Below are 22,136 nucleotides of genomic sequence, written 5' to 3' on the forward strand. Positions count from 1 at the left end.
CAGGGCCTCAACTTCAAATCGACTTTCCTAAAATCTGTGTTCCTTTCGTGAAGAGAGAGAAATTGTCCCAGACCAGGGATCAGCAAACTTTTTTCTGGAAAGGGCCAGGGGTAACTATTTTTGGCATCGTGGGCCACATAGTCTCTGCCGCAGCCGCTGAGCTCTGTCATGTCAGGCAAAAGCAGCCCCAGGCAATAAGGAAGCAAAGCGATGTGGCTGTGTGTCAATAAAACTTTATTTGTAAAAACAGGAGACTGACCTAGGGCTGTAGGTAGTGGCCCCTGGCGTAGTCCCTTGTGTCTGGTCTCCAGGGAGGCTTATCTGCTGTCAGGTTGAGGGGGAGTCTTCCAGACCAAGCACACGCTCTGGGCCAGATGGCCTGGTGCGAATGCGCTCTGCCTTTTGCTCACTGTGTGGCCTCAGAGAGGCCCCCTAACCCTCCTGTGCCTCAGTTTTCTTGCTTGTAAAATGGCCGTGACAATAATAGGTTCATCTTGTTGCTATTTTGAGGATTATGTGGGTTGGGGAGCTTAGGACAGCATCCAGCACATAGCAAGCCCCTTAGCAGGACAAGTAATTGCCATTACGATGTCCCTGTTGGATGACATCATTAGGACAGTGTCACCGCCGGAGGAAGTCACTCCCCTTGCACGTTTCCTACTGGGGAGAGCGTGTCAGACAGACTCTGCAGAGGGGACCTCATGGCCCATGTGGTGGCAGGTGTGGTGTGGTGGCGGGGGAGGGGGGACCCGGTGACTGTCCCCCTCTGTGTAGACATGCGTCTGGAGCCGTGTTTCCTGCGCTGGGACGAGGACGAGTGTGGGGTCGCCCTGCCTGGCAAACACCGGATGGACGTCTGCTGCTGCTCCGTGGGGGCTGCCTGGGGGGCTGCGTGCGAGGCGTGCCCGGAGCCCGAGTCCCCAGCGTTTGCCAGCCTATGTCCCCGGGGCCCGGGCTTTGCCAGCCAGGACTTCCTATCAGGCCAACCATTCTATAAAGGTATGTGCCAGGCACCAGGATCCCCGAGGGCAGGGAGAGGGCACAGCACGGGCACAGGTCCGGAGGTGGGAAGTGCATTGGAGGGAGCGTAGAGTGACTGCTGGGAGAGCAGAACATCTGCGGGGAGAGCCTCGAAGCCTCGGGAGCAAACCCAGGGACGCTGGAGGTGTTTGACCGACCGCACGTTCTGCTCCCAACCGCAGACGTGAACGAGTGCAAGGCGTTCCCCAGCCTCTGCGTGCACGGTGCCTGCAGGAACAGCGTGGGCAGCTTCCGGTGCTCCTGTGCCGGGGGCTTCGCCCTTGATGCTCAGGGAAGGAACTGCACAGGTATGGGCTCCCCCCCTTGGCCTCCACAGGGAACGCTGGCCGGAATGGGGGCTTCGAAGCAGACGTGGAGTCGGGACCCCCTTCCGTGGGCACCTCTAGTCCTGCCTGCCCGCCGGCGGCATGACCCAGGGCAGGTCGCTGCCCCCTCTGGCCCTTAGGGACCCCGACTGTGAAAGGGGGAGCTGACAGGGCGGACCTCCAGGGAGGAAACCCCTGCTGTTGGCCGGTGGGCGCACCCCCGGGCTCCATTCGGCAGCTCGGGCTCCCACGCAGCCCCCGGCGTCTACAGATGTGGAGGCCGTCCCCTGCCCCTCTCTCCGCAGACATTGACGAGTGCCACATCTCCCCGGACCTCTGCGGCCGGGGCACCTGTGTCAACACCCCGGGCAGCTTTGAGTGCGAGTGTCTCCGTGGCTACGAGAGTGGCTTGGTGCTGACGAAGAACTGCGTGGGTAGGTGGCCGTGGGGCTATGCATGGGGTGGCCCCGGGCAGGGCGATGTCCGATGAGTGCTGGGGCTGAGGAGAGGGGAGGTGGGGACGCTGCCGTGATGGACGAGGGGGGGCGCGGGTGTGGGGAGAAGCCTCAACCCAGCAGAGACCCGGTGAATCTGGGTGCTACGTGGTGGCATCCCGAAGGCCACCGGACCTCGGGTCTGTCGTGCAGGATTGAGGCCTAGGGACCGAGGTCTGGGTGGGTTCCCCCAGGGCAGGGGTCATGTGAGAAGAGGAGAAGGCCCTGGAGAGAGGAGCTCCTCTTTCCTTTTTCCCCCTCCCTCCTTCCTCCCTCCCTCCCTCCTTTCCTTCCTTCCCTTTTTTATTTATTCTGTGAACATTCCATGTGCCTCTACTGAGAAGAGCCACTAAGCGCTCAGCAGCAGGCAGCCCGTCTCTTGGAGCTCATGACCTGATGGGGAGACCAATGCTCTTAAAACGAATCCCAGCCACATGCAAAATGGCCACTGTGAGAAGCACCCGAGGGGGCCACGTGGTGGGGTGGGGTGTGATCCCCAGGGATGGCCTGTTCTGGGGGTCCTGAGGTTGTGGCTGAGAGAGTGGGACTAAATGTGGCAAAGAGGGGCTGGAAGGTCGTACTGAAGGGAGAACAGCAGGTGCCAAGGCCCTGGGGTCGGCCTGAGAGGTGGAAGGAGGAACACAAGACTGGAGCTTGAGGAGGGCGCTGCCTCAGCCCGCTCCCCGCGCTGATGCCTGGAGACTGTGTCCTGCAGGGTGGCTCCTCAGGGTCTCGTTCGGGACTCCAGGGACTCCAGGAATGTCAGCCTCCTGACCCTGACTCTCCTGCGGATTCCAGCTTCCATCTTGGGCTGACTTGCCCCTGCCCCTTTCCGCTTAAACTCTGCTCTGCTGGGTCACCTGCGCCCCAAGCCTCCAGGCTCTCCTGGGCAGGGGTAGGGTGTGGGGGAGTGGGAGCAGCTTCCATGAGCCCCGCCCCGCCCTGCCCCGGTCCAGGCCTTCACAGCTGCTCTCCCTTCCGCCTGCGCAGACGTGGACGAGTGTGTGCGGGACCCGCTGCTGTGCCGGGGCGGGAGCTGCGTCAACACGGACGGGAGCTTCACGTGTCGGTGCCCCCCCGGACATGCGCTGACGGCGCAGGGCCCCGCCTGCGAGGGTGAGCGTGCCCCCAGTGTGCGGGCGTCGGTGGGGTGAGTGTCGTAGTGGGAATGCATGTTTGTGCACGTCTGACGCCGTACCTGCGTGTGAGTGTGCACGTGTGAGTCCGTGTACATCAGTCGGCGTGAGCGGTTGCACGTGTGAGATGGGAGAGCCTGTGTGTGTCCGTGTGGAGGTGTGTATTGGGGTCTACACAAGAATGAGTGTGTGATTTGTGTCTATTTGTGGGTCTGCGTGAGCTTGCGAGAGTGTGTGTCTAAGGGTGGATATGTGTTTGCTCCTGGGTGAGCGTGTTTGCAGGTGAAGGGGTCTGAGGGTGTGTTTGTGCGGGGGTCTGAGCGTGCAGCTGTGTGTGCATTGACATAAGGGCAGGTGTGGGAGACAGATGTCTGTGAGTCCGTGGGAGTGCACATGGTGTGAATGTGTGTGTCTGTGATTGTGTTTGCATGTGAGTGTGTGAGCGCCTGTGAACCAGCACGTGGGTACAGATGTGCGTCTACAGAGGGCGAGTGTGTGCATATAGGGAGCGCGTGTGAGCCTTGTGAGTGGGCAGAGGAATGTGAGTGTGTATTTGAGTGTGGGCGTGTGTTTGTTCGGGAAGAGTGTGTTCCGTGCGAGGGTGTTTGTGCGTGTGTGAGAGCACTGGTGCACACGCGTGTCCGAGGGTCTCAGGGGCCTGTAGATGGCAGAAGGGTCCATGTCGGCCATCCGCTCACACCTGGCCCCACGAGCCACGTGCTCTCCCTCCAGATGTCGACGAGTGTTCCCTGAGTGACGGCCTGTGTCCCCACGGCCACTGTGTCAACGTCATTGGGGCCTTCCAGTGCTCCTGCCACGTGGGCTTCCAGAGCACGCCTGAAGGCCAGGGCTGCTCGGGTGAGACCACGCCCACCTGCCACACACAGGGGGGCGGGGCGGGGTGGGCGTAGCCCGCCAGCCCCAAGCCTGGCTCCGCCCCATGGCCCCGCCCCTCCACCTCTGCCCTGCCTCCCGCAGACATAAACGAATGTCTCGCGGGGAACGGTGGCTGTGAGGCGCACTGCACCAACACGGAGGGCAGCTACCGCTGTGGCTGCGGACGTGGCTACTCCTTGATGCCCGACGGGAAGACGTGCGCAGGTGTGTGGAAGGGGGGATCCAACCAAGCCGTCCCAGGTGAAGCCAGCCAGACCTGGGACATGCCACTGACCCTGCGGCAGGGTCCTTGGGCTCCCCCTCCATTCCTGCCGGACTACAGCCCAGCCGCCCCTCCTCCCCCCCCCCCCCCCCCCCCCCCGCTCCTCCAGACGTGGATGAGTGTGCAGAGACCCCGGACATCTGCGATGGGGGCCAGTGCGCGAATGTGCCTGGGGGCCACCGCTGCCTGTGCTATGAAGGATTCGTGGCGACACGGGACGCAAGGACATGCATTGGTGAGGAGCTTCTGGGGGTGCAGAGGACAGCATCTGAACTCACGTGCCAGGTCTTCCACGGGGAAGCACACAGCTGAGACCGACGTCAGGCCCCTTCCCTGTCGCATGCGGGCAAGGGGGATGGGCCAGAGCCTGTGGGATCAGATTCAGAGCAGCAGAGCCCCAAACCCTGTGCTCTGAGCACGTCTGCCAACCCCTTCCCCGGGTACCTGATACACTCACAGCTTCACACCCCGCTTCATGGGCTGCATTTTAAGATCGCTGCACCCCAAGGGATCTTAGGTGTAACAGTGAGCAAGATGGGAAGGACACTCAGAACTGCTCCCTGAGCCCAGCTTGGGGACCCCGGGCTGCTCAGACCATGGTCATTGTCCTGTCCTGGCTGCCAGGCTGTGGGGAACAGGTGTCTGCCCCATCAGGGCAAGGCTGGGGCCAGAGTGGGGACGTTCTAGGAAGGAAGAGTGTAACTCCCTCCCCAGGAGATGAGTCCAGCCGGGTGCAGCTGGGGGTTCTGATTGCAGGAGTCTTAGGAAGCACTTCTGCGCCTCAGATCAAATCAAACGGGGAATTCTTTTACGGCTCCGTGCCCTTCTTGCTGATCCACGTTGGCATAAAGGCTCGGACGAGGCCTGTAGCAGAAAAACCTGGCTCACTTCATTTAGCTCCATGTGCTCTAAATGTATTCAGCCACAAAATCCTTTTGAGAACACGTGCCAGATACGTGCCACAGAATACGCTGGGTCACGTGTTGACAGGACATTCCTAGTCGCCCGGTGGTGGAACTAGAAGGAGCTCCTCAGTCCTGGAGATGGATGGGGACAGCCTCAACATGGGGGGGGCCCACGTGGCAGGCCACGCAGCCACGCTCACGCACCCCCTCTGCCCTTATCTGCTTCCTCTCCTATCATCCCACAGACGTGAACGAGTGTGACCTGAACCCTCGCATTTGCCTCCACGGGGACTGTGAGAATACAGAAGGTTCCTTTGTCTGCCACTGCCGGCCCGGTTACGTCATCAGGAAGGAGGCCACGGGCTGCTCCGGTGAGCAGGCGGCCAGGGGTCCTGGGGTCTGCCCCTCCCCTCGGGGCTGAGTACAGCCAGACCTCATTCTTCTGGATTTGCATGGTGGGGTCTTGTGTTAAAGCAGAAACACCAGGTTAGATTCCCCCGGCGCTCCCCTTAGCACACAGCTCTGCAGTCCCAGGTGTCCCTGGCAGTGTCCCCGAAGCGTGCCAGCCTGATGACTTTAAGCGACACAGGGGCGAACATTCCAACATCTCAGTAGTCCTCGGTTCGGCCGCCTCGCGCTGCTGTCTCAATTTCGTCCCAGCCTGGTGGCTCACAGGCACAGAAGTGTATTCTCTCTCGGGGACGGTTCCGGGGGCCAGAAATCTGCAATCAGTGTGTGCGCAGGGTCGGTTCCTTCCTGGGGGTCTGAGGGGAGGATCTATCCTGCGCCTCTGCAGCCTTCTGGTGGTGGCCGCCAGTCCTCGATATTTCTTGGCTCGCAAATATGTCCGTCCACTCTTTCTGTCTTCACCCAGGCTCTGTCTAGGTCTGGGTCCAAATTTCCCTCCTACAAGGATGTCAGTCATTGGATAAGGATCCCCACAGTCCAGGAGGACCCCATCCTAACTTGTTACATTTCCAGATAAGGGTCCAGTTCATTGGTTCCAGGAATCAGGACTTGAACGTACCTTTTTGGAGGACACAAATACACAGTTACACAGTTATCTGAACGCGTGTTAGAGTCCCCCGTTACGAAACGGCATCAAGCCCATGACTTTGTAGAGACTGTGGTTGATGTAAAATTAGCTTTTAAATTAAAAAAAAAATTAGCTTTTAAAATCCATTTGCCCAAGTAATAGTGCCGGGAGTGTAAAGAAATGACCAGTACCCAGTAGCTCACGTAGGTGGTGGGGGGACGCTGCAGAGGGTAGAAGGGCGAGGCAGACTGCAGACTTGGCTGCGGATCGGAGACTGGTTTAGAAGGAATCCTGCTTTAGAACGAGGACATATGGGGCGGCTGGGTGGCTCAGTGGGTTGGGCCTCTGCCTTTGGCTCAGGTCATAATCTCAGGGCCATGGGATCGAGCCCCACGTCGGGCTCTCTGCTCAGCAGGGAGCCTGCTTCTCTCTCTCTGCCAAGTGATCTTTCTCTCTCTGTCAAGTGAATAAGTAAAATCTTTAAAAAAAAAGAGAGAGAGAAAGAACGAGGACATATGCGTTAGGACCGTTACTCTTAAGGTCTAGGCTGAGTCTCTCTTGCTGCTATTTCAAACCACTGCAGGGCTGCTGGGAGTCATGCCTTTTGGACCTTGGGGTTTTTCTTCTGGGCTCTGGGTGAAGGTGGAAGCTACTGGAGTGGGGGGGGCGGGGCTTTCTGGGCCAGCCCTCCCCCAGGAGGGTTCTTGCTTTTCCCGCCGCTGCACTGTCCTCCCACTCTGCACCTGAGGCCCTATCCCTAGGCCCTGGGCCTTGTGGGGGGGTGCCGTGTCCTGCTCCCCTCTCCCGCTCCCGACCCTCCCGCGACCAGTTTCCTCTCCTCGCAGACGTGGACGAGTGTGAGCTTGGGGGACACAGCTGTGACAGCCACGCTTCCTGCTTCAACGTCCCTGGGAGTTTCAGCTGCAGGTGTCAGCCAGGCTGGGTGGGGGATGGCTTCGCCTGTCACGGTGAGTGCCCGGGGGCAGGCGGTCTGGGCAGAGCAGCAGAGGTAGGTTGGGGGCAGGTGGGGGAAGGGTGCAGGGCAGGGGTGGCCAGGCCCGGGGGTGTCTGCGGGGGCTGGTCAGGGTCGAGATTGGAGGGTCTGCCTCCCTGCAGCCCCCCAATGCACACACTTTGGGGCTCTGGGCTCCGTGTCGTGCAGACCTGGATGAGTGCTCCTTCCGGGAGCACCGGTGCAGCCCGAGAGCCGACTGTCTGAACGCTCCCGGCTCCTACCGCTGCGTCTGCCGCCGCGGCTTCAGCGGGGACGGCTTCTCCTGTGAAGGTGAGAGCGGGGTGGGCCCGAGAGGGACAGCCCTGAGGGCTGGATTCCAAGGGGGTCACGGTGATCAGCGGGCTTCCCAACCCACCCTGATCCACTGCCCACACCACACGCTGGGGTGCTGGAGAGGATGTGTGTTCAGCCCATGGGGCCACACGCCAGGCCCAGCATGACGGGGGGCTGTCTTCTCTCCTGGACTCCGAATGCACGGAGCCTTCGGGATGTGGGGAGCAGGAACACTCGCTTCCTTCCCCAGACCCCTCCACCCGGGTCCTGCGTCACCAATTCCCGTGTCTCCCTGAGCCGGGGTCCGAGTTCCCAGAGCAGCTTGCTTGCTCCCCAGAGCCCTGGCTGACCACAGAGGGTTTGACGGGGGCCATTTGCCCACTCTATGTGGGTCCCGGCCAGCTGGCCCCCAGCCCTCTGCTTCTCGGGGTCCCGCAGACAGGGACGAGTGTGCTGAGGACGTGGACCTCTGCGAGAACGGGCAGTGCCTCAATGCCCTGGGCGGGTACCGCTGCGAGTGCGAGATGGGCTTCAGCCCCACGGAGGACCACCGTGCCTGCCGGGGTGAGGCCGGGGGCTGCTGAGCTGGGGGACACAGTAGGCGGGTCCCGCCGGGAGAGGCGGGCTGACCTGAAGTCCCCACAGATGTGGACGAGTGCGTTCTCGGGAACCTCTGCATGTTCGGGAGCTGCGAGAACCTGCCTGGAATGTTCCGCTGTGCCTGCGGTGGGGGCTATGAGCTGGACCGCAGCGGGGGCAACTGCACAGGTGTGGGGTCAACGGGGCTGTGGGTGTGGGAGGGCGCCGGGCTCACCGACCCCTGCCCTCAGACCTTCTCGAATGTCCTGTTCTGTGGGGGGCTGGTCTGACTGCCCCCACTGATCCCCGTTCCCATCGACCTGTCGTCTCTCGTCTCCTGAGTGAATGCAGTGAAGGAACAAAGGCCTGCTCCCTCCACTGCAGTCGTGGGAATGGTCTCTTACTGATGCGCTTAAAACAAGGCTCAGCAAACTCTTCCAGCAAAGGACTAGCTAGGAAATCCGTGGCTTTCCAGCCATACAATCCTTGTCTCAGCTCCTCAGAGGCCTTGTAGCCTGGAAGCAGATACAGGCAGTATGTAAATGAGTGGGCATGGATGTGTGCCAATAAAACTTTATTTACATGAACAGGCAGGGAGCCGGATCTGGCCCCCAGATAAGAGTCTGCCAACCCCTGGTTTGAAAACATGTTCTAAATGTTGGCTTTGTACGACAGCTGCATGGAAGCCAGGGCACAGGGAACCTTCTAGGGGCAAAGCTCTATGCCAAGTGGAACGGAGCCGGGAGGAGAAGGGGTTGGACAGGGCAGAGCGTCCCCGGAAGGCTGCTGTCCCCTTGGGCTTTCTTCCCAGGGGAGGACACGGCCTCGCCCCACAGCTCCACATCCGATACTGAGGGTTTCAGCGTCCCAGGAGGAAGGCGGGAGGGACGGGGGTCAAGGGAGGGCTCCCTGCTGACGGTGCCCCCCCCCACTCCACAGACGTCAACGAGTGCGCAGACCCCGTGAACTGCATCAATGGCCTGTGTGTCAACACCCCTGGAAGCTACCTCTGCCGCTGCCCCCAGGATTTTGAGCTGAACCCCAGCGGGGTGGGCTGTGTGGGTGAGTAAGCCTCAGCTCCGCCTGGGGCTCTCACGGCAGGTGAGCTGGGCGTACCTCTCGCTAACTGCCCCTTTCTGCCTGTTCAGACACCCGGGTCGGGAACTGCTTCCTGGACACGCACGACCGGGGCGACGGCGGCGTCTCCTGCACTGCGGAGGTCGGGGCCGGCGTCAGCCGCGCGTCCTGCTGCTGTTCCCTGGGATGGGCCTGGGGCAACCCCTGTGAACTGTGCCCGATGGCCAACACCAGTGAGTCCCTGGGTGGGGGGACACAGGCGAGCACGCCTCAGGACTCAGGGAGTCACCTTTGCTACGGGAGGGACCCTGAGAACCAGAGAGGGAGAGGGGCTGCCCTGGGTCACACAGCACGTTCTTGACAGTTCATTGGCTGTGCCTCTCCCGATGCCATCCCTTCCTGCAAATTTTCTGTTTCCATTCACTCGTTTCCTCGGCCCAGCAGCAAACAATGGGAGTTCCTCTCTGTCCTGTGCAAGGGGCTGGGGACCCAGGGAAGGATGAGCCACAGCCCTGCACACTGCCCCACACCCATAAACCAGTGGTCCCTGGGCTGTGGGAGTAGAGCAGTTCTAAGGGTTTGTTTGAGGCTCGGTGATGGCGGTGGAGAGGAAGAGGGTAAGGGAAGCCTTCCCAGGACAAGGGGCTTAAAAGAGGCTTTGAAGGATGAGTAGGAGTTTTCCAGGCAGAGCAGGTGGGGGTGTGTGCGATGCAGTGGGAATAACATGTGCAAAGGCCTCAGGTTCACACACCTGTCCACCTATTCAGGTGTGTGTGTATGTCTCTGTGTGTGTGTCTGTGTGTCTGTGATGTCCATGGTCTTTCTTTCAATGGGGAAATTTGCAGTCGCACTGGTCTGCTTTGGGGTCAGAAAACATTTCGTCTCTCCACGCTCAGCTACTAGCACACAGTTCATCGGTTCGCATGTTGGATGTGAACGTATTTACACACACACACACACACACACACACTGCACATCCTCCCAGATTGGCCAGGGTCTCTCGGCTGCAAAAGGCTGAGGTAAGGAGTTGTAGTTGATGTAGTGGTGGGGTGCAGGGCCCTCCAGGACCCCAAGTCCCCTGTCCCTTCTGGGCTCTGCCCCTCAGAAGTGCCTGTTTCCCTTGCAGCCGAGTACAGAACCTTGTGCCCGGGGGGCGAGGGCTTCCGGCCCAACCCCATCACCGTCATCCTGGAAGGTGAGTTCCTGGCAGACCATCCGCCCACGTACCCGCTGATCGACCTTTGTCTCACCCGAGCTTCACCAAAGCGCAGCTGTAGGGCCCACCCCTTCCTGCCTGAAGGCCAGACTGTGACACTAAATTGTTCTAGTTTGTGGTGATTTTTTTTTAATCCACCCCTTCTTCCATCTGTTGGTTTGCGGGCCCGTCCCACCATCCCTCGTCCATCCACCATCCACCCATCCCCTCCTCATTCTCCCACCATCCCTCCGTCCATCCATTCATCTTGTTGTCGACCTACTTGCTTCTTCAAGCACTACTTTTTCTATGCATCCATCCATCTCCCTATCCAGCGGTCCCCTAGCCATCCCTCCATGCGTGCAACCATTCTCTTTTTAAAGTAAGCTCGACGTCCAAAGTGAACTCATGTCCCTGAGATCAAGAGTCAACGCTCTACCAATGAGCCAGCCAGGTGTCCCTCATCCCTCCATCCTTTTATGTACAGGGGGTGATAAGATCGGAGAGGAGGGACCAGGTGATGGATGGATGGATGGATGGATGGATGGATGGATGGATGGTTGGTTGGTTTGGATGGATGGGAGGATGGACTAGGAAATGAAGAGAAAGGGGATGAATTCAGGGTGACACTGACCCAAAACAGTCGAGGTGAAGCCTCCAAGATCAGCCCTGGCCTGAACCCTCCAGAGAGCCAGCGGCTCTCAGGTATTCTCGAAGAAGCAGGTCGGCTCTCCTTGGGGGCCCCAGAGAGCCCAGGGCAGGGTGTCAGCGTCCCCAGAGGCCTCTGCTTGGGCTTAGCTTCCAAGCACGGCTCCCTCGCTCCCCGACAGACATTGACGAGTGCCAGGAGCTGCCTGGGCTGTGCCAGGGGGGCGACTGTGGCAACACATTTGGCAGCTTTGGGTGCACATGCCCCCCTGGCTACCACCTCAATGGGGACACCCGCACCTGTGAGGGTGAGTATGCACCCCCCCCCCAGCCTTCCTCCCTAGCTGCACGTCTGTCCTCAGGTGCTGGGGCTTGAAATGCCCCTAGGGACCAGCTCACCTGCCTTGCTGCCAGTGGCGGGGGCGATGGGGGGGGCATCGGAAGGGCGGGGAAGGCTTCCTGGGATCCTTGTAGCTGCCCTCTGCTCTGCTGCCTCCCTCTGACTTCCTACCCACTCAGAAACGGCCTGGCTTTGCTATAGCAGCGATGCCCTCCCTCCTTGGGGCAAAAGCTGACGGAGGCCCAGCGCTGGGAGTGGGAAGGGACAGACGCAGAGGGAGTAGCCACACTGTTCCTTCAAGCAGTGTTTCACCTGCCTCCTTCCAGCTCTGCTAAGTGCATCCTAGTAACAGCCAGCAGGTACCCGGAGTCTGTGCGTGTCACGCCCGCACCGAGCATCTGCCGTTATCATCTGTTCGTTCACCACAACAGCCCTGTGAGGGCATGTTCCTTTTACAATCCCATTTTTCAGATGCAGAAACTAAGGCTCGGGGAGATTAAGTGACTTGTCCAGACGCACCAGCTAGTAAGTGAGGGAAACCCAAACATCCTGGTCCTTGAGTCTGAGCTCTTCCAATACAGTATACCAAGTCTGTCTTTCTGTCCACCCATCCATCCATCCACCCACCCATCCATCCCTTTATCTATCATCCATCCGCCCATCCATCATCCATCCATCCCTCTATCCATCCATCCATCCACCCATCCATCCATCCATCATCCATCCATCCATCATCCATCCATCTATCCATCCATCCATCCCTCCTCCATCCATCCATCCATCCATCCATCCCTCTATCCATCCATCCATCCCTCTGTCCATTCATCCATCCATCCATCCATCCACACTCATCTGTCCATCCGTCCATCTGTCTTTCCGCCCATCTACCTATTCATCCATCCTTCCCTCTGTCTGTCCACCTATCCGCCCACCCATCCATCCCTTCCATCCACCCATCCACCAATTCATTCTTTCTCTCCCTTTCAACAATATCGATTGAACACCTACATCCAGCCAGACACCGACACCAGCGCTCAAGGACAGGATATGTATCTTCTTTCTCAGAGCAGTGCTGTTTAGAAACTCAAGGAAATGGGGAAGGAAGGGAGAAATCTAAGATCAACACACCGATTTCCATTGTACATGGAGGTGGAAGCTGTCACACCTTCAAGAATCAGAACCCAGATACTTGAAATATACTTCATCCCTCTCTACCTCCCCCGTCCCTTAGGATATCAAGAGAGAAAGAGAAATGCCCCAGGTAGCTTGCCTGGGTCGCTCAGTCAGTTAAACGTCTGCCTTCAACTCGGGTTATGATCTCAGGGTCCTGGCATGGAGTCCTGCATCAGGCTCTCTGCTCAGCAGGAAGTTTGCTTCTCCCTCTCCCTCTTCCTCTGCCCCTCCCCCTACTCAAACTCTCTCTTTCTCTCTCTCTCTCAAATAAATAAAATCTTTTTTTTAAAAAAGGTCCTATCAATAAAAAAAATAAATAAAAAAGGTCCTATCAAAAAATAAAGATCACAGGGCCAGCAGACTTGAACCTAAACCTTGACCTTGGATGTGCAGCCTTGCAGGACTAGCAGTATGCTTGAGGGCTGCAGTCCTCTGAGCCCTTCCCAGCAGTCAGACGCAAGGGATGGGACTTGTGCAGTAGCACAGGACACTGTTCTCTGAAGGGCCCACACTTGGCTTGATGCTTTGCTGTTGCCATCTTGAAATTCTTCATGAGAATTCTTCATTCTATCTCGAACAAGGAAGCCCTGGTCTTCATTTTGCCGTGGGCAAATGTTCTGTAGCTGTAGCTGGTCCTTGTCGAATGTAGGTCTTACTCCTGGAATTGCTGGGTCATATGGTGATTCTGTTGACTCTTCTGTTTTGGGTGAGGAATTGCCAGACTGTTTTCTGCAGTAGCTAAGCATTTTACATGCTCACCAGCAATGTGCAAGGGTCCCAGTTTCTTCACATCCTCATCAACACCGGTATTTTCCGTTGCTCCGAGTTATACTGTCAAGGGGGTGTGAAGTGGCGTCCCATTGTGGTTTTGATCTGCAGTCCCCTGATGACTAATGACTAATGAGCATCTTTTCATGTGCTTGTTAGTCATTCATATATCTTTGGAGTAGTATCTGTTCACGTCTTCTGCCCATTTTTACATAGGGTTGTTTGTCTTTTTGTTGTTGAATTGTGAGAGCTCTTTATATATTCTGGAGCCTGGGTGGCTCTATTTTCAGCTCAGGTCATGATCCCAGGCTGGAGGCTGGGCTCAAGTCCTGCCTCTTGCTTCTCCCTCTCCCTCTAGTCTCCCACCCCTGCCCCCCCACCCCGCTCGTGTGTGCGCGCGCGCGCGCGCGCACACTCTCTCTCTCAAATGAATAAAATCTTAAAAAAAAAAAAAGATCCTTATCAGACCTCTGACTTGCAAATAGTTTTTCCCATTCTGTAGTTCACTTTTCACTTTCTTGATGGTGTCCTTTGATATACAACAGGCTTTAATCCTGATGAGGCCCTATTTATCTGGGTTTTTTCCTTTCTTCCACAGCTGTGTGTTTGGTGTTATCTAGAATCCATTGCCAAATACAGGCACTGTCTTGCAGTTATGCCTTTTTCTAAGAGTTTTATCATTTTAGCTCTTACATTTAGGACCCCTGCTTCTTGGGAGTTAACTTTTGCATATGGTGTCAGGGAGGGGGTCCAGCTTCATTCTTTTGCTTGTGGATTTCCAACTGTCCCCACACGGTTTGTGAAAGAGACTACTCATCTTTCCCCCATTGAATGGTCTTGGCTCCCCTGTGGAAAATCACGTGACATATGGTTAATTTCTGGACTCTCAATTCTATTCCATGGATTTATATGTCTACCCTTGTACCAGCGCCCCACTGTCCTGATTACTGGAGCATTGTAAGTTTCAAAATTAGGACGTGTGAGCCCTCCCAACTTTGCTTTTCCTTCTCCAAGATGGTTTTGGGTATCCCCTGCAATTCCATATGAATTTAGGATCAGCTTTTCCATTTCAGCAAAATGAAGTCATTGGGATTTCGAGGGACTTGCATTGAAACTGGAGGTTGCTTCGGCAACTACTCGCCTTTCAACAGTGTCAAATCTTCTGACCCATGGACATAGGATCTTTCCATTTCTGTAGGTCTTTTTAAAATTTTTCTTTTCGCGGTGATCTTTTGTAGTTTTCAGTGTCCAACTCTTGCACCTCTCTGGTGAAACTTATTCCCAGGTATTTAATTTTTTGGACGCGATTAGAAGCAGAATTTTCCAGAGTTTCCTCTTCCATTTCTCACTGACATGATACAGTAGTAAGGCTGATACTTGTGTGTTGGTCTTACCTTCCGCAACTATATTGACCTCACTTGTTAATGAGCTCTAACAGGTTTTGTTCTGTGGATTCTTTTTTTTTTTTTAAGACTTTGTTGTTTTTAAGTCATCTCTACACCCCACGTGGGGCTCGAACGCACAACCCCAAGATCAGGCTCTACCCACGGACCCAGCCAGGCACCCCTTTGTCTTGTACATCCTTTAGGCTATCTTACACATCAGATTCCATGGCTGTGAGTTTTCGCCTGGATTCCAGAGTTCTGCAAAAGTTGACTTCCTCAGTTTTTGCCAGCTCAGTACATTTTGTGGAGGAACGGAAGCTGGCATTCCTCACTCTGCCCTCTTTGAGGATGCCTCTCCTAGCGTGCTGATATTTCCACCGCCTGTTTTTGCACAGCCTTCTAGCTAAGAATGCTTTTTTCATTTTTTAAACGGTCGGAGAAAATCAAGAGAAGAATAGTATTTTGCGGTATGTGAAAAGTACGTGAAATTCACATTTCAAGTTTCATAAATTGAGTGTTATTGGAACGCAAGCATGCTAATTTCTCTTCCTTCCTTCCTTCCTTTCGATTTTATTTCTATTTTTGAGAGAGAGAGCACTAGCAGGGGGTCGGGGGGGAAAGAAAGCTCCTCGGTGAGCAGAGAGCCCGATGCGGGGCTCGATCCCAGGACCCTGGATCAGGACCTGAGCAGGAGGTCAGGCTGAGCCACCCAGACACCCTGCCATGCTGATTTCTTTACCTGTTATCTGTGGCTCTTCTCATACCTCAGGCGCAGAGTGAATGGGTGTTAGAGACCGCTGTTTGGCTTGCAAAACAAAAAAGTTTACTCTCTGCTTTTTGGAAAAATCTTCTGCCCCTGGACTAGAAAAGTGATCAGACTGAGGAGCCCTTTTTTTCCAGAAATACTTGATGCATGCATGGGGCGCCTGCTTCCTGTCACCTCTCATTAGGAAGCACATGGCTGCCCCACTCTTGGTGATCATGTAATGGACTCATGGGTTCAGGTGTTATTTTTTTCTTACTAGCTTAATGGAAGTGAGATCACAGCAAACTCCTCCCCCCCCCGTACTTACTGCCATATTGGGTCTCCCCATATCACTGAGATACCTGCACCCTTTAAGCTAATCTTGAAACAAGTTCAAGCCCATGATGAAGTGGTTCCATCAGATCCAGATCCAGGGTGGGGTTATCTAAACAACTCCCGGGTGCTCCCCCTCCCTCCCCTGCAGACATCGACGAATGCTCTGCACACTCAGACATCTGTGGCCCCGGTACCTGCTACAACACCCTGGGGAACTACACCTGTGTCTGCCCCACGGAGTACCTGCAAGTCAATGGTGGCAACAACTGCATGGGTATAAAATGTGATGACTGGGGAGACAAGAGAGTTGTGGGAAAAGCACTTGGGTGTGGGAGGGACTTCTCGGAGTCTCCATGCTTTGAAATAGTGTGCAGAGGTGTGTTTAGGGGAATAGAGAGATGGAGGGTGAGTGTATGAGTGGCTGGTCAGCAGCAGAGAACAAGATGCAGGACTTGGGGGCTCAGGGCTGCCATGTATGGTTGTTCAGGTTGTGCACTGCACCCCCCCCCAAAAGACTATAAATGACACCTCATGTGTCTTGGGGGAGAGACATCAAGCCAGTTATTTTCAAATGGATCCATGAATGAGTTCTCAGCCCTCTGGCTCTCTCTTCCTCTGGCTCGGTTATCTTTCGTCCATACTCCTTTTCCTAACCCGACTGCAGACATGAGGAAGAGCATCTGCTTCCGGCACTATAATGGCACGTGTGGAAATGAGCTGGCCTTTAACGTTACCCGGAAGATGTGCTGCTGCTCGTACAACATCGGCCAGGCCTGGAACAGACCCTGCGAGGCGTGCCCCACTCCTGCCAGCTGTGAGTACCCTCCCCCACCTTCTTTCCAGCTTGGTCCTTGTTAGTGCAATATTTAAGGGGGCACACCCTGCTTAGGGCACCCAGATTAGCCCTCATCCTACATTGCTCTGATGAGGGCTAAAGAGTTTCAGTTATGTCCTAGTTGGTGTACGGAAATCATCACTCTTAGGGTGAGCAAAGCATCCTTTCTTCTGTTTTGCACATTTGGGGAATTCAGAATGGATCAGTGAAGCCTATATTTCTGGTAAAGATCTTTGAGCAGGGGAAGGGGCAGACTCAGGGAAGCTCTGGTGAGGACTGCTGAAATGTTGGTTGCAGTGAAGAAGGGGATTCCGGGCAGGGAACAGCATGAGAAAGGCCTGGAGGCAGCACTGAGCTCCCGACCACACTAGCAGCTGGAATGAGAGCTAACGGAATGATCTGGCAGCCGGCCCAGGTATCAGAAAGAGCCAAAAGAGGAGGGCAGTGAAAGTGGGCAATGAGGAGGTTAAAGTATTAGTGCTGGGGGTGAATGTGTCCCCCAGATTCATATGTTCGAGCCCGGATCTCCAGTGTGGCGGTGTGAGGAGGTGAGGCCTGGGGGAGGGGATTAGGTCCTGCAGGGGGAGTCCTCCTAAATGGGATGAGCGCACTGGGAAAGCAGATGATCTCCACCACATGAGGACAGAGCGGGAAAACAGCCAGTGTGAACCAGGAGGCGGCTCTCACCAGACTCCGAATGCTCGGACTCCCAGCCTCTAGAACGGTCCGAAATACATACCTGCTGCTTCGGCAACACCCCCCGCCCCCTGCCGACCACCACCACCACGCAGCCCAAGCTGGCTGTGATAGGTGGTTTCCTAGGGCTGCAGCAAGAAATGACCGCAGACTTTGTGGCTTAAAAAACCCAGAAATTAATTTTCTCCCAGTTCTAAAGACTGGAAGTCAGAAGCCAAGGTGTCAGGTGTCGGAGGGGGCCATGGCCCCTCCAGACGCCCTAGGTTCGAATCTGGCTTTGCTTCTTCCAGCTTCTGGGGGGCTCTGGGCATCCTTTGTGTCTGTCCCCAATCTCTGCCTTCACTCTCACGTGGCTCTTAGCCCCGAGGCTCTGTGTGTCTCTCTTTTTCTTTTTCTTTTTTTTTTTTTAAGATTTTATTTATTTATTTGACAGAGAGAGAGAGATCACAAGTAGGCAGAGAGGTAGGCAGAGAGAGGAGGAAGCAGGCTCCCTGCGGAGCAGAGAGCCCGATGTGGGGGCTCGATCCCGGGACCCTGGGATCATGACCTGAGCCGAAGGCAGCAGCTTAATCCACTGAGCCAACCAGGCGCCCCTGTCTCTCTTTTTCTTATAAGGCTACCAGGCTTTGCCTTCTGGGCCCACCGTGATCCAGGATGACGTCATCTTTTAAATTTTTATTTAATTTAATTTATTTATTTGACAGAGAGAGAGATCATAAGCAGGCAGAGAGGCAGGCAGAGAGAGAAGGTGGGGAAGCAGGCTCCCCACTGAGCAGAGAGCCCGATGTGGGGCTCAATCCCAGGACCCTAAGATCGTGACCTGAGCCAGAGGCAGGGGCTTAACCCACTGAACCACCCAGGTGCCCCCAGGATGGCCTCATCTTATCTTGATTCCATCTGCAAGGACCCTGTTTCCCCAAACGGTCACACTCAGGGGTTCTGGGTGGACATGAAGTTGGGGGGCAGTGAGTGTCCGTCCAGGGCAGGGCGTTGGAGAGGGGATGGTTACTGGGCACTTCTGGGAAGGTGCACATGTTCCGGGTTCTAGGAAACAAGATTGGGCAGAACCAAGCTTGTGCAGGCTGCAGGGGAAGCTGCAAGCTTCCAACTCTGGTCAGGAGATTGTTGAGACAGATCAAACGTCACCCTTAGGTTGGATGCTGGGACTTGGGTATCTACCCCGATCTCACGTACCTGAAACTGAGCTGCAGGTAGATTTTGACAAGGCAGGAGTCCACGCCAGCCAGGGGTCCATTCTCATCACGATACAGACAGAAGAGTGAGTGGGAGCCAGGGCAAGCCTCGGGGGAAAGGTGGCATGGGGACACTGTGCTGCCCCGGTGGGGGCGGGGGGAGGGGAGCCCAAGGACGGTGCCATCAGCTGTCCGGTGCCAGCATGGTGAGTGAGCAGGGAGCCCCAGGGGGCCTTCCCTGTGGGCTGCCCTGAGTCCTCAAGGCTGAAGTGGGCTTTGCTAGGGAACAGCAAAGGGAACAGCATGTGCGAAGTTCTGATGGCGTGGCAGAGTAGGGCATCTCCTGATGTGTAATGAAATCAGTGCGATGGGAGGGCAGGAGTTACTGCTGGAGTCGCAGGGCCAGAGGGGGAGGTCTTGAGGTCCAAACTGGAGAGTCTACCCATTCTGGGGAGGACAGCGGGGCATGGGTGGCGGCACTCGTGCCGGGAAGAGACGAGCGGGGCCGCATTCTCTGCATCTCTGTGCTGGAAGATCACACTGCCAGGGGGACGGCTGCCCACTGCCCTCCCAGTGCCGGCCAAAGCACGGGGAGGGAGAGGGACTAGGTATCGGGAGGCCAGATGTGGGCTGGGCTGCAGGGGTTGGAGGAGGCAATGGGGGGGATCAGGAAGAGGAGGTGTCCTCCCCAGGAGCCTGCAGCTCCCACATCCGCTGCCCCATTCTCCTCTGCCCAGTGGACTACCAGCTCCTGTGCGGACACCAGGCCCCCGGCTTCGTCATTGACATCCACACAGGGAAGCCCCTCGGTGAGTGACCGTGGCCGTCCGCCCAGAGCCCCAGGTCCCTCTGTCCCCAGAGCCCTGACCTCTCCCTTCCATGCACACTCACCCCATGCTCCTGCACTTCCAACTCCCTAGACCAGGCCAGGAGTCCTGTCGCCAAACACTCTCTTTTATTTGAGAGGAGAAAAAAAAGTATTTTTATCAATAGTTACTCATTTTTAAAAGTTCTGATGAAACACACACAACACGGTATTTACCATCTTAACCATTGTTTAGTGCACAGCGCAGGGACGTGAAGCATACATTGTCATGCAACCACCCCCACTCGATGTCTCCAGAACTTTCCATCTCCCCAAACAGAGACTCTGTCCCTATGAAGCATGGACTCCCCAGCACCTGCCCCAGCCCTGGCTCCCACCATCTCCTCTCTGTCTCTGGGGACAGGACGACTCCGGGGACTTCCTGGGAGTGGGGTCCTACGGGATGCATCCTTCTGGGTCTGGCTTCTGTCACTGAGCACAATGTCCCTAAGGTTCATCCAAGCTGTAGCAGGGTCAGAACACTTCCTTTCTGACTACACAAGGTTCTGTACAGTCTAGTCCCCACGTGCCACATTTCAGCCGTGCGGAGTCGAACTGATGAACCCGTGTCCAGCCGTTTTCGCCCCGTGGAGGTGTCCTTATTTGAAACAATCAGAACACGGCAGGTGCGGTGACTGTTGTCAAACCAAAGTCCCCTTCACACTCCCACAGTTCCCACGCCGTATGGCCCCCGGGGATTTCTAGATCCTTCTTCATGCTTTTCAGTATACATAGTGGTCCCCACTGAAAATGTATGGCAATGTTTTCTGGGGAGTGTGAGATATTAATTCTAGAATGCCCTACATAGTGGTCAGCAACTCACCTCTTGTCAGCCAGCCACAAGTAGTGGAACCCTGGGCAGGTTACTGCCTGCCGTGCGGCTCCTCTGGACCTGCTTTGTGGCATTCCACGGGTGGACGCGTCCCCCCTTCACAAGCCCGTCCCCCCTGGATGGGCACTGGGTTCCCTTTTCCTACAGTTGACCCTTGGGCAGCGCGAGGGTAAGGGGCGCCGAAGCCCGTGCAGTTGAAACTCCGTATGTAACGCTTGACTCCCCCATCACTCAGCTAATAGTCCCCCTGACCGGGAAGCCTTACTGATGGGGTAAATAGCAGATTAATGCTTATTTCGCACATTGTGTGTATAATACGCTGCATTTCTACAATAAAGTAAGCAAGGGTCCAGAAAACCTTGTTAAGAAAAGCAGAAGGAAAGTACTGCGTTTCTATAAAAACTAAACACTCCTGCATCAGTGACCCTTTGTGGTTTGAACCTGCACTGTTTAAGTGACAACTGTATACATAACAGCTTCAGTGGGATTTAACTCACATATCTCACACCTGGCCCAGCTCAAGTACAGTTCTGGGGATCCCCATGTCTTCACAGAGGGGTGCAGCCAGCACTAGGATCTAAGTTCAAATATCTTCATCACGCCCCCCCCCCAAAAAATACAACCCTCCCCGTGAGCGGTCACTCCCCGTTCTGTCCTCCCCCAGCCCCTGGCATCCGTGGTTCTCCTCTCTGTGCCTGTGGATTCGCTCTTGTGGGCATTTCACACCCCTGGGGTTGTACGGTACAGGTTCTCGCATCCGGCTTCCCTCACTGAGCCGCGTGTCTTCGAGGCTGGTCCATGCTGTGATGCCCATGAGGCACAGGCAGCCTCGCTGGGCCGCAGCGGGTGGGTTTTCAGTCGGGAGACACGCGCACCCCCTGTTCTTGGTCCCGCATCCCCATCTCTCCCTGGTGGCAGAGGGATTTTGGCCACTGCAGAATCCTTGGTTCTGGGCTGCAGGGGTGGGAGGAGGTGGCCAGACTGTGAAGGGTGGGGGGGGGGGTGGGGGGGCGTGAGGGGGGAGGGGCCTGGCTCAGGGCCCTTCCGGATGCTCCCTGGGGCTGGGCTGCCCCTGACAGCTGACGCCCTCCCCAGACATCGACGAGTGTGGGGAGATCCCCGCCCTCTGCGCCGGGGGCGTCTGCATCAACCAGATCGGGAGCTTCCGGTGCGAGTGCCCCGCCGGCTTCCGCTACGACGGCGTGCGGCTGGTCTGCGAAGGTGCCACCTGCCCGACCTCCCCAGCCCTGGGTGGGAGGCTGCTCCCCTACCTCGTGCGCTCTGGACGTGTCATTTAAGTGCCATAAGCCTCGGTTTCCCTTTCTGTGCAATGGGGCTCATGCCTGTCGAGGGGCCTTCATCCGACATCACTGCTCTCCTTCGGGTTCCTGCCACTCCCAGAGGGAGTCCCTGCCCTGAAGCCTGGGGCAGGGTGCGGGGCTGGATTCTGGCAGGCAGGCCTCCTCCTGCACTCCTCCCCGTTGGCTGTGTTGCGCAGACCTGAACGAGTGTGCCGTCGGGGCGGGCCCCTGCCAGCGGAATGCCGACTGCGTCAATATCCCCGGCAGCTACCGCTGCGTGTGTGCCCGAGGGTACAAGCTGTCACCCGGCGGGGCTTGCGTGGGTGAGCGGGGACCCCAGCAGGGTGCAGGGTGGGGGCTGAGGGTGTGGGTATGGGACAGAGTGACCTGAGTAGGGCATGGTTCTACGGGCTGTGCCACGGGGTGGCAGGGATGCCGAGCACCTGTTAATGGGATGGGGGGTGAGGGGTGGAACGGGAGCCTGGTGCTGGCAGCAGCTTGAATGGGGGGCTTCCAGGTGGGTTCTGGCTTCCCCTTCACGGTGCATGAGGGCTCAGCAAACTGTGTGTGTGTGTGTGTGTGTGTGTGTGTGTGTGTGTGTGTGTATGCACGCATGCAGGGAGGGTTCTGGGGACACCACGCTGCCTGCCCTCCCCCAGGACGGAATGAGTGTCGGGAGATCCCAGACGTCTGTAGCCATGGTGACTGCATAGACACAGAGGGCAGCTACGTGTGCCTTTGTCACCGTGGCTTCCGGGCCTCCGCGGGCCAGACCCTGTGCACAGGTGAGAGTCCCTTCCCGCT

At 56.6% G+C, this 22,136-nt stretch overlaps 1 protein-coding gene across 1 annotated transcript in view; it reads left to right on the top strand.

Moving 5' to 3' along the window:
* The window catches only part of FBN3 (fibrillin 3), a 52,590-nt gene that overhangs the window by 14,886 nt on the left and 15,568 nt on the right, over window positions 1-22,136 (top strand). Inside the window, exons 23-44 of the mRNA XM_045991463.1 lie at window positions 775-999; window positions 1,203-1,328; window positions 1,652-1,780; window positions 2,831-2,956; window positions 3,709-3,834; window positions 3,955-4,077; window positions 4,245-4,370; window positions 5,286-5,411; window positions 6,922-7,044; window positions 7,239-7,361; window positions 7,803-7,928; window positions 8,010-8,132; window positions 8,883-9,005; window positions 9,092-9,253; window positions 10,147-10,215; window positions 11,046-11,171; window positions 15,759-15,884; window positions 16,275-16,424; window positions 19,072-19,143; window positions 21,127-21,252; window positions 21,530-21,655; window positions 21,992-22,117. Coding sequence (XP_045847419.1) covers window positions 775-999; window positions 1,203-1,328; window positions 1,652-1,780; window positions 2,831-2,956; window positions 3,709-3,834; window positions 3,955-4,077; window positions 4,245-4,370; window positions 5,286-5,411; window positions 6,922-7,044; window positions 7,239-7,361; window positions 7,803-7,928; window positions 8,010-8,132; window positions 8,883-9,005; window positions 9,092-9,253; window positions 10,147-10,215; window positions 11,046-11,171; window positions 15,759-15,884; window positions 16,275-16,424; window positions 19,072-19,143; window positions 21,127-21,252; window positions 21,530-21,655; window positions 21,992-22,117 — 2,808 coding nt within the window. The remainder of the gene's footprint in view (window positions 1-774; window positions 1,000-1,202; window positions 1,329-1,651; window positions 1,781-2,830; window positions 2,957-3,708; window positions 3,835-3,954; window positions 4,078-4,244; window positions 4,371-5,285; window positions 5,412-6,921; window positions 7,045-7,238; window positions 7,362-7,802; window positions 7,929-8,009; window positions 8,133-8,882; window positions 9,006-9,091; window positions 9,254-10,146; window positions 10,216-11,045; window positions 11,172-15,758; window positions 15,885-16,274; window positions 16,425-19,071; window positions 19,144-21,126; window positions 21,253-21,529; window positions 21,656-21,991; window positions 22,118-22,136) is intronic.

The sequence above is a fragment of the Meles meles genome, chromosome 20, assembly GCF_922984935.1.
Source record: "Meles meles chromosome 20, mMelMel3.1 paternal haplotype, whole genome shotgun sequence".
Classification (NCBI taxonomy): Eukaryota; Metazoa; Chordata; class Mammalia; order Carnivora; family Mustelidae; genus Meles; species Meles meles.